Source organism: Marmota monax, unplaced genomic scaffold (genome assembly GCF_021218885.2).
Source record: "Marmota monax isolate L192 unplaced genomic scaffold, Marmota_monax_Labrador192_F-V1.1 WCK01_AAM20220418_F8-fsc00243, whole genome shotgun sequence".
Lineage (NCBI taxonomy): Eukaryota > Metazoa > Chordata > Mammalia > Rodentia > Sciuridae > Marmota > Marmota monax.
In genome coordinates this window covers 1,931,544-1,946,951 of record NW_026694604.1, presented here as the reverse complement: position 1 = coordinate 1,946,951, position 15,408 = coordinate 1,931,544, and the positions used below count along the sequence as shown (strand labels likewise).

The following is a 15,408-nucleotide window of genomic DNA, read 5'->3' as shown; positions in this document are numbered from 1 at the left end:
TGAGGATTGAATCCAGGGACACTTTATCCCCAGCCCTTTTTATATTTTTATTTTGAGATAGGGTCTTGCTCAGTTGATTAGGTCCTCACTAAGTTGCTGAGGCTGGCCTTGAACTTGTGATCTTCCTGCTTCAACCTCCCAAGTTGCTGGGATTACAGGCTATGCTACTGACATTAGCTATTATTATTGTCATCGTGTGCTCCCTACCTATATTCACTTCTCAATACCAGATATTTTCAACATGCATCTTATATTTGGTTAATACAAGATAGGCTTCTTTCCACCCAGGGTATTTATTGGCTTATTACAATGTAGAGCTGGTTTTATTTTTTCATTAAGTTGTTTAAACCTAGAAGACAGTCTTGTGAGGAGGTATACCATTATTTTTAAGCAAACATTTCAGAACTTTGGAGTTTTTTGTCTTCATGGTCACTTGGAACCTGTCTACTTATTCCATCTACTTATGCTATCATAATTCAAAACGTTTTGGAACTACCCTTTGAAAAGGTGTGCCTCACGTTTTTAAATATCTTCAACTGGTGATAAATCTTAGCCTTTTTTTCATTTTAGTTTCTTGTATTTTTTTATTTGTTCTTTTAGTTATACATGACAGAATGTATTTTAACATTTCATACATAAATGGAGTATAACTTCCCATTCTTGTGGTTGTACATGGTGTGGAGTTACACTGTTTATGTATTGATCTATGAACATGGGAAAATTATGTCTCATTCTACTGTCTTTCCCATTCTCATCCCCTCTCCCTTCCCCCCATTTCCCCTGTCCAATCTGGTGAACCTCCACTCCTCCCTCCCCCCAGATCTTAGTCTTTTAAGGTAGATTTTATTATATAAAGGTTCCCCATTTTTTTGACAGCCAACAGACCAAGCTCCAGATTTATGTATCCCATTGCTAGCTCCACAGCCTTTCTTGTTTATCTTTAATTCAGACTGATAGCTAGGTGTGGTGGCCTGTAAACCTAGAGACCTGGGAGACTGGGATGAGAGGTCACAAGTCTAAGGTCAGTTTCATCAACTTAATAAGACCCTGTCTCAAAATTAAAAGGACTTGGAGGGCACGGTGGTGCACGCCTATAATCCCAGTGGCTGGGGAAGCTGAAGCAGGAGAATTGCAAGTTCAAAGCCAGCCTCAGCAAAAGCAAGGCACTCTAAATAAATACAAAATAGGGCTGGTGATGTGGCTCAATCCCCGGTACCAAAAATAAAAAATTAAAAGGACTGAGGATTTAGCTCAGTGGTAGAGTGCCTCTGGGTTCAATCCCCATACCAAAAATCAAACAACAAACAAAAAACAAAGTAATTATCTCCCTAATCAATCTAGTACTTCTAGTGTTTCCCAACCCTTCCTTGACCCAACACAAAAAACCAAGGTGTCCAATATCTCTAATGAACCTAGATGCAAAAATCCTCAATAAAATTCTGGCGAATCGGATACAAAAACATATCAAAAAAATTGTACACCATGATCAAGTAGGATTCATCCCTGGGATGCAAGGCTGGTTCAATATACGGAAATCAATAAATGTTATTCACCACATCAATAGACTTAAAAATAAGAACCATATGATCATCTCGATAGATGCGGAAAAAGCATTCGACAAAGTACAGCATCCCTTCATGTTCAAAACTCTAGAAAAACTAGGGATAACAGGAACATACCTCAATATTGTAAAAGCAATCTATGCTAAGCCTCAGGCTAGCATCATTCTGAATGGAGAAAAACTGAAGGCATTCCCTCTAAAATCTGGAACAAGACAGGGATGCCCTCTCTCACCACTTCTATTCAACATAGTTCTCGAAACACTGGCCAGAGCAATTAGACAGACGAAAGAAATTAAAGGCATAAAAATAGGAAAAGAAGAACTTAAATTATCACTATTTGCAGATGATATGATTCTATACCTAGCAGACCCAAAAGGCTCTACAAAGAAACTATTGGAGCTAATAAATGAATTCAGCAAAGTGGCAGGATTTAAAATCAACACGCATAAATCAAAGGCATTCCTGTATATCAGTGACAAATCCTCTGAAATGGAAATGAGGACAACCACTCCATTCACAATATCTTCAAAAAAAATAAAATACTTGGGAATCAACCTAACAAAAGAGGTGAAAGACTTATACAATGAAAACTACAGAACCCTAAAGAGAGAAATAGAAGATCTTAGAAGATGGAAAAATATACCCTGTTCATGGATAGGCAGAACTAACATCATCAAAATGGCGATATTACCAAAAGTTCTCTATAGGTTTAATGCAATGCCAATCAAAATCCCAATGGCATTTCTTGTAGACATAGAGAAAGCAATCATGAAATTCATATGGAAAAATAAAAGACCCAGAATAGCAAAAACAATGCTAAGCAGGAAGTGTGAATCAGGCGGTATAGCGATACCAGACTTCAAACTATACTACAGAGCAATAGTAACAAAAACAGCATGGTACTGGTACCAAAACAGGCGGGTGGACCAATGGTACAGAATAGAGGACACAGAAACCAATCCACAAAACTACAACTATCTTATATTTGATAAAGGGGCTAAAAGCATGCAATGGAGGAAGGATAGCATCTTCAACAAATGGTGCTGGGAAAACTGGAAATCCATATGCAACAAAATGAAACTGAATCCCTTTCTCTCGCCATGCACAAAAGTGAATTCAAAATGGATCAAGGAGCTTGATATCAAATCAGAGACGTGCCGTCTGATAGAAGAAAAAGTTGGCTATGATCTACATTCGGTGGGGTCGGGCTCCAAATTCCTCAATAGGACACCCATAGCACAAAAGTTAATAACTAGAATCAACAAATGGGACTTACTCAAACTAAAAAGTTTTTTCTCAGCAAAAGAAACAATAAGAGAGGTAAATAGGGAGCCTACATCCTGGGAACAAATCTTTACTCCTCACACTTCAGATAGAGCCCTAATATCCAGAGTATACAAAGAACTCAAAAAATTAGACAATAAGAGAACAAACAACCCAATCAACAAATGGGCCAAGGACCTGAACAGACACTTCTCAGAGGAGGACATACAGTCAATCAACAAGTACATGAAAAAATGCTCAACATCTCTAGCTGTCAGAGAAATGCAAATCAAAACCACCCTAAGATACCATCTCACTCCAGTAAGATTGGCAGCCATTACGAAGTCAAACAACAACAAGTGCTGGCGAGGATGTGGGGAAAAGGGTACACTTGTACATTGCTGGTGGGACTGCAGATTGGTGCAGCCAATTTGGAAAGCAGTATGGAGATTTCTTGGAAAGCTGGGAATGGAGCCACCATTTGACCCAGCTATTCCCCTTCTTGGTCTATTCCCTAAAGACCTAAAAAGAGCATGCTACAGGGACACTGCTACATCGATGTTCATAGCAGCACAGTTCACAATAGCAAGACTGTGGAACCAACCTAGATGCCCTTCAATAGACGAATGGATAAAAAAAATGTGGCATTTATACACAATGGAGTATTACTCTGCATTAAAAAATGACAAAATCATAGAATTTACAGGGAAATGGATGGCATTAGAGCAGATTATGCTAAGTGAAGCTAGCCAATCCCTAAAAAACAAATGCCAAATGTCTTCTTTGATATAAGGAAAGTAACTAAGAACAGAGTAGGGACGAAGAACAGGAGAAGAAGATTAACATTTAACAGGGATGAGAGGTGGGAGGGAAAGGGAGAGAGAAGGGAAATTGCACGGTAATGGAAGGAGACCCTCAGGGTTATACAGTGGAGGGGGTAGAGAGAGAGGAGGGGAGGGGAGGGGAGAGGTGGGGAGGGGGGAGGGTGGATGATGGGAAAGGCAGCAGAGCACAACAGACACTAGTATGGCAATTTGTAAATCAATGGATGTGTAACTGATGTGAATCTGCAATCTGTGTATGGGGTGAAGGTGGGAGTTCATAACCCACTTGAATCAAAGTGTGGAATATGATATGTCAAGAAATTTGTAATGTTTTGAACAACCCACAATAAAAAATTAAAAAAAAAAAAAAAAAAAAAACCAAGGTGTGACCCTTGATACCTCCTTTTCCCTTACCTTCTTTTATTGACCCATTGCCAAGCTTGGGTCATTTTGCTGCTTAAATTCATCTCTCTAATCCATTTACTTATTAATTGCCACCTCCTGCCCACCATGTAATTTAACATATTATATATACATGGAGTATAATTTCCCATTTTTGTGGTTGTACGTGGTATAGAGTTACACTGTTCATCTATGAACATAGGAAAATTATATCTGATTCATTCTACCGTCTTTCCCATTCCCATCCCATACTATCATCTCTTGCTTAGACCTTAGCAAAAACCACCTAATCAGTCTATCCATAAGTACTCCAGCCTCTGTAGGCTTTTAGATATTTACAAATGTCAGACTCAATCAGGTCCTATCACATAGTCCTTCCATTCCTGTTTAAAATCTTTTAATGTGATAGTTTAATGTCCCCCATTTTCTTTGCAACACAGCTTTGCTGCTTCTCTATCAAAAATTGGGGTCTATTTCCTTATACCTTGAATCTGGGCTGGCTTTGTGATCAGCCTTAACTAATAGGATGTGGCAGAAGTGATATGTGTATTCTGGGTCTAGTCTTTCAGAGGTCTTGCAGCTATGTCTTTGTCTCCTTGGAGGCTGCCCTGAGACCATGCAAGGAAGTAAGGCTAGACCACTGGTGGGTGAGGCCACGTGGAGAACAGAGGTGCCCCAACCAAGAGTCAGTGCTAACTATGAGACGTGCTAATGAGTCCATCTTGGAATTCTGCTGTTAACCAGCCAGTTGAACACAGCCTCATGAACAAACTCAGGTGAAAACAGAAAGGAACTCCCAGCTAACCCACAGAATCATGGAAAAAAATAACTTTTTAAGCCACTAAATTTTGGAGTGATTTGTTTTGTGTCAAAAGCTAACTGATATAAAGTTTTTCCTGCTGTCCTTAGGATAAAGATATTCTAAAGCGCTCTGTAATGCTGTGTGTTCCGACTCCACCCATGCCTCACATTTTTCTCCTTGGCTCTGGAAACCTTTGACTTGTGTTATGGTTTCAATCTTAAATGTCACCCAAAGAAAGGCTCATGTGTTGAAGGGCTTGCTCCTCGGCTGGAGGTGCTATCAGGGTACAACCTTTAGAGGTGGGGCCTTATAACAGGAAGTTAGGGTCACTGGGGCATTGAAGGGGATATTGGGACCTGGACCCTTCCTTTTCCTCTGCTTCCTGACCACCATGAGATGAGAGTTTCCTCTCCAGTATGCTTCTATCATGATATTTTGCCTCACCATAGGTCCAAAAGCAAGGGGCCAAGTGACCATGAACTGAAAAGTCTGAAACCGTGAGCCAAAATATTTTTCCTCCCTTTAAGTTGTTTAATCAGGCATTTTGTCAAAGCAACGAAAAGCTAACACAGCTTGCAAGTTCCCTTCTTCAAAAGGCCTTTGTGTATGCTATTCCCCTCATCCCTCCCCTCTTTTCCCCCTCTGGACTTTGGACAACTGAAGTTTGTATTTGGTTGGTGGTCATTTGATTGTTTCTCTCTCCCATCAGTAAACTGCACAACAATTGTTCTGAGTCTGGTTTTGTTCACCACTATATCCCTGTGCCATACTATAGCAGAACTCAATAAACAAATACTTGTTAAATTCATGAATAAGGTGGGTGAGAAATATGGCTAATGTTTATATACATAGGAGGTATGACAGTAAAGGAAGGTTTTTATTTTGGGTGTCCCCCCCCCCAAGGGGCTTCTAAACTGCCTCTGAAGGCAATTCTAAGAGGAGTTTTAAAATGTATTCAGCAATGGGGTAGGCAACATTACAAGAAATGCATAACTCTCCAAGAGAACTATTTAAGGAGAATACTATTTTGAATTGATAAATTCTTGTGTGTTTGTTACAGAAGAACTAATCATAGTTTAGTCATACATTTTACTTCTTTGTTTCCTCCACAGTCTTCCAAAATGAGTGGGAGATGATAGGGGTGGATGTAAGTATTAATTAGTTGATCTTGTTGGTTGCTAATCCAGTAAATGGCATGCTCCTGGGTTCTCTCTTTTGGAAATAGGTTTTACTCTGTGCTCCCAGCTTCAGGATCAAGGCAGGATGAAGGGGGATAGAAGGGAGATGGTGAGGTTGTATTTAAGGAAGGCAGATCTCATCCTCCTCTGCCTTGTGATCTTTGAGGGTTGTAACTTTCCACCCACTTTCTGTCTCCAGGAAATCAGAGTCCTTTGGGGAAGAAAATAGGAGCAGTATCTGACATCACACCATTTGATTCTGCTTTTCTTTTACCCTCACATCACTGGTTTTCTTTCTTTCTTTCCTTTTAAAATGATAACTCTTCCATAATCCCAGCAACTCAGGAGACTGAGGCAGAAAGATCTCAAGTTCAAGGTCAACCTTAGCAATTTAGAAAGACCCCGTCTCAAAATAAAAAATAAAAATGACTGGAGATGTAATTCACTGGTAAAGCACTCCTGAGATCAATACACAGTACAAAGACACACAAATACACCCCCCCACACACACACTTCTTTCCCTCTCTCTGCACTTGACCTCTCTTCTACTAAATCTTTTTTTTTTTGAGGGGTGGGGGGGTACCAGGGATTGAATTTAGGGTTGCCACATCCCCAGCCCAATTTTGTATTTTATTAAAGATAGGGTCTCACTGGGTTGCTTAGCTCCTCCTCATTGCTAAGGCTGGCTTTGAACTCAAGATCCTTCTGTCTTAGCCTCCTGAGCTGCTGGGATTACAGATGTGCGCCACCGCTGTAGGGCTCTTCTTCTAAATCTTGAAGCCTCTACTTCAGAACAGTCTTTTACTTAGCAATGAGAAAACTACTCTTATAGTTCTTTAGATGTGTGGGTACGGGGTGAGAGAGAAAGAAGTACAAGTCAAGTAAGAAGTATAACTAATAAAACTTTAAAAACACAAAAAGATCAAGAGTGTCAGGCAACTGACTTTCATTCTGGATGAATGACCAACCAGAGGAGCAACAAAACTAGGAAGCCAGATCACTAGGCGCTAAAAAAGGAAGGGAAAAGACCCATGCCTGGGGTACCTAGAGCCTAAGTCCTTCATTAGCAGTGACCAGGAGCCCCGTGCCTGCGTCATTGAGCTGAATGAAGAGAAAACTGGTGCTGAGAGTTTTCTAATGACGATGCAAGAGGACCATGTAATGTGAGGCTAAAACCTTACCCTCCATCCCCTGCAATTTCAGACGCTGTGAGGATCAAGCTGAAATTTTATTTACAGTTCCCTGGGAAATCTTACAGAAGATGGGCTATCATTATTGCTTTAGGGTTATTGCAGGAGGAAGACTGCAGTCCTCTAATGGCAGATAGGAAGTCCAGCTCAAGGCTCAAAAATTTGTTCCCAGGTCTTTGTCAGCCCCATTTCTCTGCCCAAAGACTATCATTAATGCAAAAGCACCACTCAACTTTGTTTTCCAAGAGCCACCTGGGCAATTTTGGCCAGATCACACTGTACATCTGCAATCAAATTTCCCTCTGCTTTTGCCGGTGCTGTCACTGTTTTCCCCACTCTGGCCCCTCGCTGCAAGAACAAGGTATTACAGTAGTTCTAGATTGAAGTCTTGCACCTCCGAGCTGGGAGGTAGAGTTCTGGTTTCCCAGAGATTTTCATTTTCTTCCAGCCAGGACCAGCCTGGCTGCCTTCGTGTGGAATATCGTAAAACCACATTTCCTATGTCCCAGATAACATTATAACTCACTTATTAGGTCCTTACCCCTTGATGACATTTCAAGAGTCACTTTTGAGGTACTCTGCATGTTCTTGCATCTGCCGTGTTTTTTCTGGGCCCCGGCACAAGGGAGAAGAGAGAAAGGAGCCAGACCAAACGGCAGAGAGTGTACGCCCATAGCTCATGCCCAGGATTAGGAAGAAGGCCTAAAAAGGACGCAGCACGGGGTGGGCGGATTAGTTTTTCTCTCAAGCCCCACTGCGGAAGGATATGGCTTTGTTCATGAGCATCGCTACTCAAGCCAGAATTTGTAGTGGGCGGGGCTACCCTGGTTCTGGCCGCTCGGTGGAGGGATACGGGGGAGGGGTGAAGGGGTGGCTGCGGAGATGCGATTCTTGGGCGGGTGCAGCGGATCAGGTTGAGTGTCTGCGCTCCCCAGGGACTATTTCTTGGAATGTGATTTGTTCCCCAGGAGCCCGTCTATCTCCATCACCATCTGCGGTGTAAGCTGGCTCAGCACCTGGAGGAGAATGGGGTGGTGGACAAGGCCGTACATCTCGGGTATTGAGGAAAGTCAAGAGGTTCAGAGACCCAAGGAAGTACCAGAGTAGGGACTATTAGCAAAAAGCAAGTCACAGCTGTGACCCTGCCACACTTTGTCATCTTGGACCTCTCACCTGCAAAGTGAGGACTTTGTAGTGGCTAACCTCATTGGACTATTCTGGGTTGGACAGTGTAGCTTTGACTCCTGGGGAAGGGGACAGAGATGAACCTTGCCACTTAGTCTCCAAACTCACCTGTAGTGAGCCCAGGTGTTCCATCAGCTGCTCTTCACTGGACACCCCCAGCAAAACCGAGCTGACACCCTCACTGCGGAGACACCAGGCTGGAGCCAGAGGAGGAAAAAACAAAAACAAAAGAACTGATGGGGATGAGTGAGCACACAGGTTTCAGTGGTATTTCTGAAGAAGAGGATAATTCCTAGGGACAAACCAGTCTTAGGGTAGGTTTGTGAGGTTTCAAGAGAAGACAGGGGTCCAGGACTGGCAGTGTCTCACCAATAGCAAGCTGGGCCACAGTGCAGCCCAGCTGGTGAGCAATGGGCAGAAGGTCCATGGCTTTGGCTTGTTGTTTCTTGCCATCCTCACTCTGTACTTTGTCCTTGAGCCACTGGTAGCCCTGGAAGACAAGGAGTATCAGCAAAAGACTTTACCACCACACATAGCATGCCAGATGGCCCCAGTTCCACCATCTCAGATCTCACCTTGATGCTGGCCCTGCAGGAATCTGGGAGTCGCCCATCATACTTGCTAGTAATGAGACCACAGGCCAGAGGAGACCAAGTGACTGAACCAACACCTAAGAGCAAGAGGATTGGGTATGGGAAAGGGACCTAGGCCACAAGTGAGGCTGAGTGAAAGGCAGGGATGTGGGGCTGCACACCAATCTTGTGATAGAGCTCAGGCAGCTGCATCTCCGCTTTCTCCCTCTGAAATAGGTGGTGCTCCACTTGTTCACACACCGGAGGAATCAGATTAAACTGTCTGGCCATGGAGTAGGCTTCCTGGGTGAGGTGGAGAGGACATGGGAGTCAGAACACTCTTTCCATTTTCTTCCTCACTTCCTCCTCCAGTGCAGTGGAGTCTGGAGTAGCCATGTGAAAAGTGGGAACCAGTTTTGGGATGGGGGAGGTGGGGTCACAGACTCACCATGATTTCTGCAGCCCCCCATCGGGATGTCCCCCAATATAGGGCCAGCCCTTGGTTGATGACGTAGGTCATAGCTCGCACAATCTCTAGGCACACAGGAAAGGAAGAGCTTCACTGCTAGACCCCTAGAATCTACCAGATCTTCAGATCTCTGCCTGCCCCACCAAGACCCCCCCAGGTATCTCCATGCAGCCAAAAAGGTATATCTATTCTCCACCTCCCTCCTGTCCAAGTCCTGGAGTCTAAGCTTCTGCTGTAGAGTGTGGAAGGCCTCCTGAGCTGGGGCTAGCTTCTTGAGGGTTTAAGGAAGTGCCCAGTTTTGAAGGGCTACCAGGTTTGGGAGTGCTACTTTTACCCTCCATAGGACTGTTAGGGTCTGAGCGATTGGCGAAGACGATATCCACATATTCCAGCTGGAGGCGTTCCAGGGATCCTCGCAAGCCTTAGGTGGGGATGAGGAGAAAACGGTAAGTTCCTCAGTTTCTGTTTCCTATGAATTCTGACTACCCCACTGCCATGGCCACCTAAAGCCTCCAATTCAAAGCTTTCGAAAGTGTTCCCAACTCCTCTGATTTCTATGCCCATCCACTTGAGTTTCCCCAGTCTCGAACTCTCACCTTCAATGATGTGTTTGCGACTTAAGCCTCGTTCAGTTTCTGCCCTATAGGAAAAAGGTAAGTCAAAGAAGAGGTGTGACAAAGATAGGGGACCAGGGTTGGCCTGGAGCCATGAGGATTGCATGAGTCCTCACAGGCAGGACAGGGACCTACAATAGCAAGTATGGGACAGCAGTCCTCACCACCCCCCATACACTTCTCCCCAGTCACAGTGGAATAGTCACTTACTGTCCTCCCCCAAAAATCTTGGTGGTGATGACATAGCTTGATCTCCTGGCAAAAGAGAAATGGGAGAAGCAAAAAGTAAAGGATGTTTGGATGATCATGTCCCAGAAACCCTCCAAAACATGGTCTCACCTCCATCCTTTGCGCTTGAGGATGTTACCTAGGGTTCTTTCAGCCCTGGAAGAAAAACAATGCAAAGACACTGATCTCTCCAAGGTGGATCAATTCTTTCCCCTCCTCCCCACCTTTTGCTCTTTTGTAAAGCAAAAAACAGAAGCCCATATGGATTCTCAACTTCAATTTGGACTAAATAAGAGTGGCTTCTGGAGCTAGGGGTATAGTCATACAATATTCATTTATTAATTCAACAAATACCTCTTGTGTATCAACTATGGTATCAAGCCCTATTGTGGGTTGCTAAGGGGATAGAATAGGATGCGGGAACGGGAACAGACTGGTAGAATTAGGGAGAACACTGCCTTGTCTGGTTTCAACCATCTGGGTTGCCTTCCCCCTTCTGGGAACTTCCCACCATTCTAAGCTCAGTTCAGATTCTGCCTCATTCATAGAATGTGCTCTGATGGCTACAGTCTATGGATCAGTCCTTCTTGTAATCTTCATTTGAATTGGTTACACAATTCTTTAGCATATAATTATGAGCTAACTTGTGACAACTCTTAAGTTGCTTTTTTTAAAAAAAAATTATGTTTTAGTTGTAGTTGTACATAATACCTTTATTTTATTTATTTATTTTTATGTGGTGCTAAGGATCAAACACAGGGCCTTGCACATGCGAGGCGAGCGCTCTACCACTGAGCCACAACCCCAGCCCAAGTCTTAAATTGTTATGGTGAACTCTTTTTCTTTCTTTCTTTTCTTTTTTTTTTTTTTTTAACCTACAGCGCCTCATAAAACACTGACTCCAAGACCTGAAACTGAAAGCCACTGGTCAGTTATGTATTGCTGGAGATGCTGTGGCACTGGAATGGAATCTGCCAGCTACAACCAGGCCGACAGGTTACGAACAGTGCAATATGGTGAACTCTTACTGAAATGTTTTACTATTGTTTATTTCCTGTGTTTTTTGTTGTAACCACTTAGACCATACACATTTTGTCAATGTTGTTTGTTACTGGTAAAACCCAGGGACACTTTACCACTGAGTTACATTCTCATTCTTTTTTTTTTTTTTTTTTTTTTTTTGAGACAGGGTCTTGCTAAGTTGCTGAGGCTGGCCTTGGGGATGGAACCCAGAGCTTCATGTGTGCTAGCAAATATTTTACCACTGAGCTATATATCTGGCCCACTGTGTACTTTTTTTTTTTTTTTTAATGGGAATTGAATCCAAGGGCCCATAACCACTGAGAACATCCCCAGCCCTTTTTTTGTGTGTGTATTTTATTTAGAGACAGGGTCTCACTGAGTTGCTTAGGGCCTCACTAAGTTGCTGAGGCTAGCTTTGAACTTTCGATCCTCCTGCCATGGCCTTCAAACTGCTGGGATTACACTATGCACTTTTTGAGAGCATGTTGATTTTACACAGAATAATGCCTGCTCTGTGCTAGGCTCTGTGGAGGGATTTGGGGAAGAGCAAGACAAGTTCCATGGGGGGAAAAGCCTCTGATATAAGCAGCAAATATAGCTAGTTAAACCAGTAATTAATTGTGTCAGAAGGCAGTAAGCTTATAGGGGATGGGGAGTTGGATAAAAGCTTCTTAGAGAAACTGACATTTAGGCTAAGTCTTAAAGATGAGCAGAAGTGTCTGCAAGATGGAGAAGAGGCAGAATAGGCATTCTAGGTTTTGGCTATTCCTAGTGAGAAGCCACAGGTATGTTATTTGGCCTGATGAAAATACAACTTTGTAGTTCATATGTAGTTGTACATAATGATACTCAAGATATGTTTGTTGGGGTTTTGTTTATTTCTTTGTTTGTTACTGGTAAAACCCAGGGACACTTTACCACTGAGCTACATTCTCATTCATTTTTTAATTTTGAGACAGGGTCTTGCTAAGTTGCTGAGGCTGGCCTCAAACTTGGGATCCTCTTGCCTCAGCCTCCTGAATTGCTGGGATTACAGGGTTGTGCCACTGCACCCAGCTGTTAGGTTTTTTTTTTTTTTTTCCTTCAAGATAAAAATTTTATTTGTTAGTTTTATTTAATGTGACTTACACAGTATGCCTACTGGCCTGTAAGCTAGAGAGGGATGGATGCTGGGACTATAACTCCTATAATGCTTTGGGGGCCCATGTCCTGAAAGGCTGGACCTTAGTTTTCCCAGAAATCCCAGAGTTCTTTAGTGGGAAATAAGAAACCCTGATGTTCCCTCAGCCTTCCAAGTGTAACTTAGTTCTTTCTCCCCAGTCCTTACTTTCCTGCTGCATACACTTCAGCGGTGTCAAACAGGTTTATACCATGCTCATAAGCAATTGTCAGCACATCTTCTGCTGTCTAGGAAGGTGAGAGGAAAAAGTTGAAGATCACCCATTGCCCCTCAGTAACCTCCCTTGCTGTACTCCAACCCATGGCACCTCATCCCTTATTTCAATATTCTTTCCCTTTTCTGCAGTCTCCAGCCTCAGATCCCTCCTTCCCCATGCTTGCTGTTCAAACCCCTTTCCAGGTCCCTTTTTCTGATTTCCTTACCACCACCCCACCCTGCTTCTAGGTTCCATCACTTATACCTCATCTGAGATCTGAGAACCAAATGTGACCCAGGTACCTGCAGGAGAGAAGCCAGATACATGAGAACTGTGGGAAGTGGGCCATGAAAGAATGCCCCCTTCCCTTAATTCCTGTTCTGACTCACCCAGGCCAAGACAGGACACTCGAAGACCAGACTTTCCTAGATTCCTGTAGGATACAGAAGCAGAAGGAAAGGCTGGCTCTTCCATTATGAACCTAGGTCATCAGCCCCCAGCTCCTTTCCTTCCAGACTGAGAAGCCCTCAAGGTGTCTCAGTCCAAAGAAACTAGACCCAGTAAGCCTGTGGGATTGGGCAGTACTTACCATAGCAGATTCCCTAAGAATATTATTAAAAGAACAAGTGAACAAATAAATGGCTGGATGCCTCTATTCCCTCTTATCACATTGAAGATGTGCTGTCTGGTTTGTCTTTCTTCTGGGTGAGTTCTTGCCTGTATTTGAATCATCTGTGGGATGTGTGGAGTAGGGGGTTTCAGGGAATGTGGATAGTTGTGGTGAGTACAGACCCTTCAGAGAATGGCATGCTTAGGTTGACTCCAGGATGGCAGAGGTAAACCAAGTCAAGTTCAGGTACTCAGTCCAGGGTCTCTGGCTATACCCACAAAGACATAACAGGAGACCTGGTGGGGAATGTGACATGAAAGCCTCTTCCCCTCTCCATCTCTCAGCTCCCATTGTCTTGTGGAGACTATCTCCTAACCAGTGAGCCCACTTCTCCCAAGGGGTCCCATCCAGGTAGTCAGCTCAATTTCCCAATTGGGACAGACACATGGAGGGTATGAGATTACTCAGGTGACAAAGCCAGGTTAGATTAGTGACCTCTACTCACTACCAATCAGGAGCCCCTGTCTCAGTTCTCTAAGATAATGTCAAATTTAAGCCCGCCCTCCATCCAGACCAGTCCTTTATCCTGAGGACGTAAGATAATAGTCCTTACTTCCCACAGGCCCCAGTCCCCTCCCCTTCCTGACCCCTGAGAGGTCAAAAGAAACCCAGCTCTCATGGCTGGTGGGGGCAATATCTGGGTCAGACACTCAGAGCAGGCCAGAGTGAGAAGTCGTTTCCCTCCCTCCTCTCCCCAGGACACCAACCCAAGGACACTATTGGAGGGGGATGCAGCCTGGAGGTCCGTGCATCCACAACCTTCCTAGGGGTAAGGAGGGAAACTCAGAAGCATCCCCTGGGTTTGACAGGACTCAACCTTGCTAAACTTGATCCTGTTAGGAGTATTGATGGAGAACAAGAGAATGACCAAGTAAGAGAGTGCCGGGGACCGGAAGGAACATTTTTACCAAAGTTTGAAAGGGTTTTGGCGGCCATCCCAAGGACGCCTCAGGGGTCCCGAACCGGGAGCAAATGGGCAGGCTGCCCGGCCACCCCATACCTGTATTTCATGCCAGTGCTTCGGCCGGTGCTTTCGCGCAGGGCCCCAGCGGGCGCTGGAGGTCGGGGAACCAGAGCGGCTCGGGCCTTAAAGCCGGACCCGCCGCCCCCCGAAGGATTCCCATGCCCCCCACCGACTGGCCCTCCATTACCGCCCCCGGGACCCGGCCGGGGTCCACACAGACGGTCCTCACTGCTTCGGCTGCGAAGGTTCTGTTCGGTACACGCGATAGACACCTGCATGCCGGCTGGCCAGGGCGAGGGAGGGGGCTCTGAGGGGACAGGAGGAAGAAGCAGGGACACCCCAGCGCGGACACCTGGGGTTGTAATAGGGCGATCCCTGGGAGAGCGGGAAGGCTGAGGAGGCTGCGGCGGGAGCCGCCTGGCAGATCGGGCCCGCGGGGGCGGGCTGCTGGAGGTCGTGGGGTTTGCGACGGGAAGGGAGAAACGCTGGGGGCTCCAGGAGTGGAGATATTCAGATACGGGGGGGAGCTGTTCAGGGAGTAGGAAATGGATGAGGGTAAGATCAAGGGCGATCCTCAGAAGGTAGGGACCCAGGGACAAAGGGTGGCGGGAGAGGGATGCCACTTTAGCCGGAACCGCAGCGGGACCTACTGGGGCTCGCAGCCGCGTCGGCAGCCAGCCCAGCTTATCAACATGCAGGCACCGCCCCCTCGTCTGCATAGAACCGCCCGCCTCCCAGCCAGACCAGGGGCACATCTGCATGAGCCCCGCCTGCTGAAGGCTCAATAACTTGATTATTCATTGTGCTCAGAAGAGAGATCCATCCTAGGAGCGTAGTTGCCACACTTTCTGGACCCGACGCATGTCAGCCTTCCCTCTACTCAGTAGTTCTTTGTTGGGAGGAATATGTCCCCCAAGAAACATGTGACAAGGTTTGGAGACACTCTGATTGTCACGACTGGGGGTGGGGAAGGATGTACCACTACTAGTACCCTTTAGTAAAAAGGGTTGCTGCTAAAATCCTACAAAACAAAAAAGAATTTCCAGCTCAAAATGTCAACGGGATGGCTATTGAAAATTCCTTGGG

At 44.9% G+C, this 15,408-nt stretch overlaps 1 protein-coding gene and 1 non-coding gene across 4 annotated transcripts; both read right to left on the bottom strand.

Annotated features, from left to right (window-relative positions):
* Positions 1-5,195: 5,195 nt before the first annotated feature.
* On the bottom strand, positions 5,196-15,383 carry Kcnab3 (potassium voltage-gated channel subfamily A regulatory beta subunit 3). Of its 3 annotated transcripts, XM_046422134.2 has the most exons (15): positions 14,359-15,383; positions 13,078-13,121; positions 12,953-12,990; positions 12,640-12,719; positions 10,401-10,445; positions 10,272-10,316; positions 10,044-10,087; positions 9,782-9,868; positions 9,427-9,512; positions 9,161-9,281; positions 8,982-9,076; positions 8,776-8,896; positions 8,515-8,603; positions 7,763-7,923; positions 5,196-6,242 (listed from the first exon to the last, which is right to left on the bottom strand). In XM_046422134.2, the coding sequence occupies exons 1-14, from the start codon at positions 15,081-15,083 to the stop codon at positions 7,777-7,779; spliced, it is 1,767 nt and encodes a 588-aa protein (XP_046278090.2). In that variant the 5' UTR covers positions 15,084-15,383; the 3' UTR covers positions 5,196-6,242; positions 7,763-7,776. The 3 variants fall into 3 exon arrangements, with proteins under 3 accessions (XP_046278090.2, XP_046278089.2, XP_058428031.1); XM_046422133.2 differs by lacking the exon at positions 5,196-6,242 and having other exon boundaries at positions 7,241-7,923; XM_058572048.1 differs by lacking the exon at positions 5,196-6,242 and having other exon boundaries at positions 7,789-8,237.
* On the bottom strand, positions 11,183-11,301 carry LOC124077713 (small nucleolar RNA SNORA54). Its single transcript, XR_006846708.1, has one exon. It is a non-coding gene; the product is annotated as a small nucleolar RNA SNORA54 (small nucleolar RNA).
* Positions 15,384-15,408: the final 25 nt, after the last annotated feature.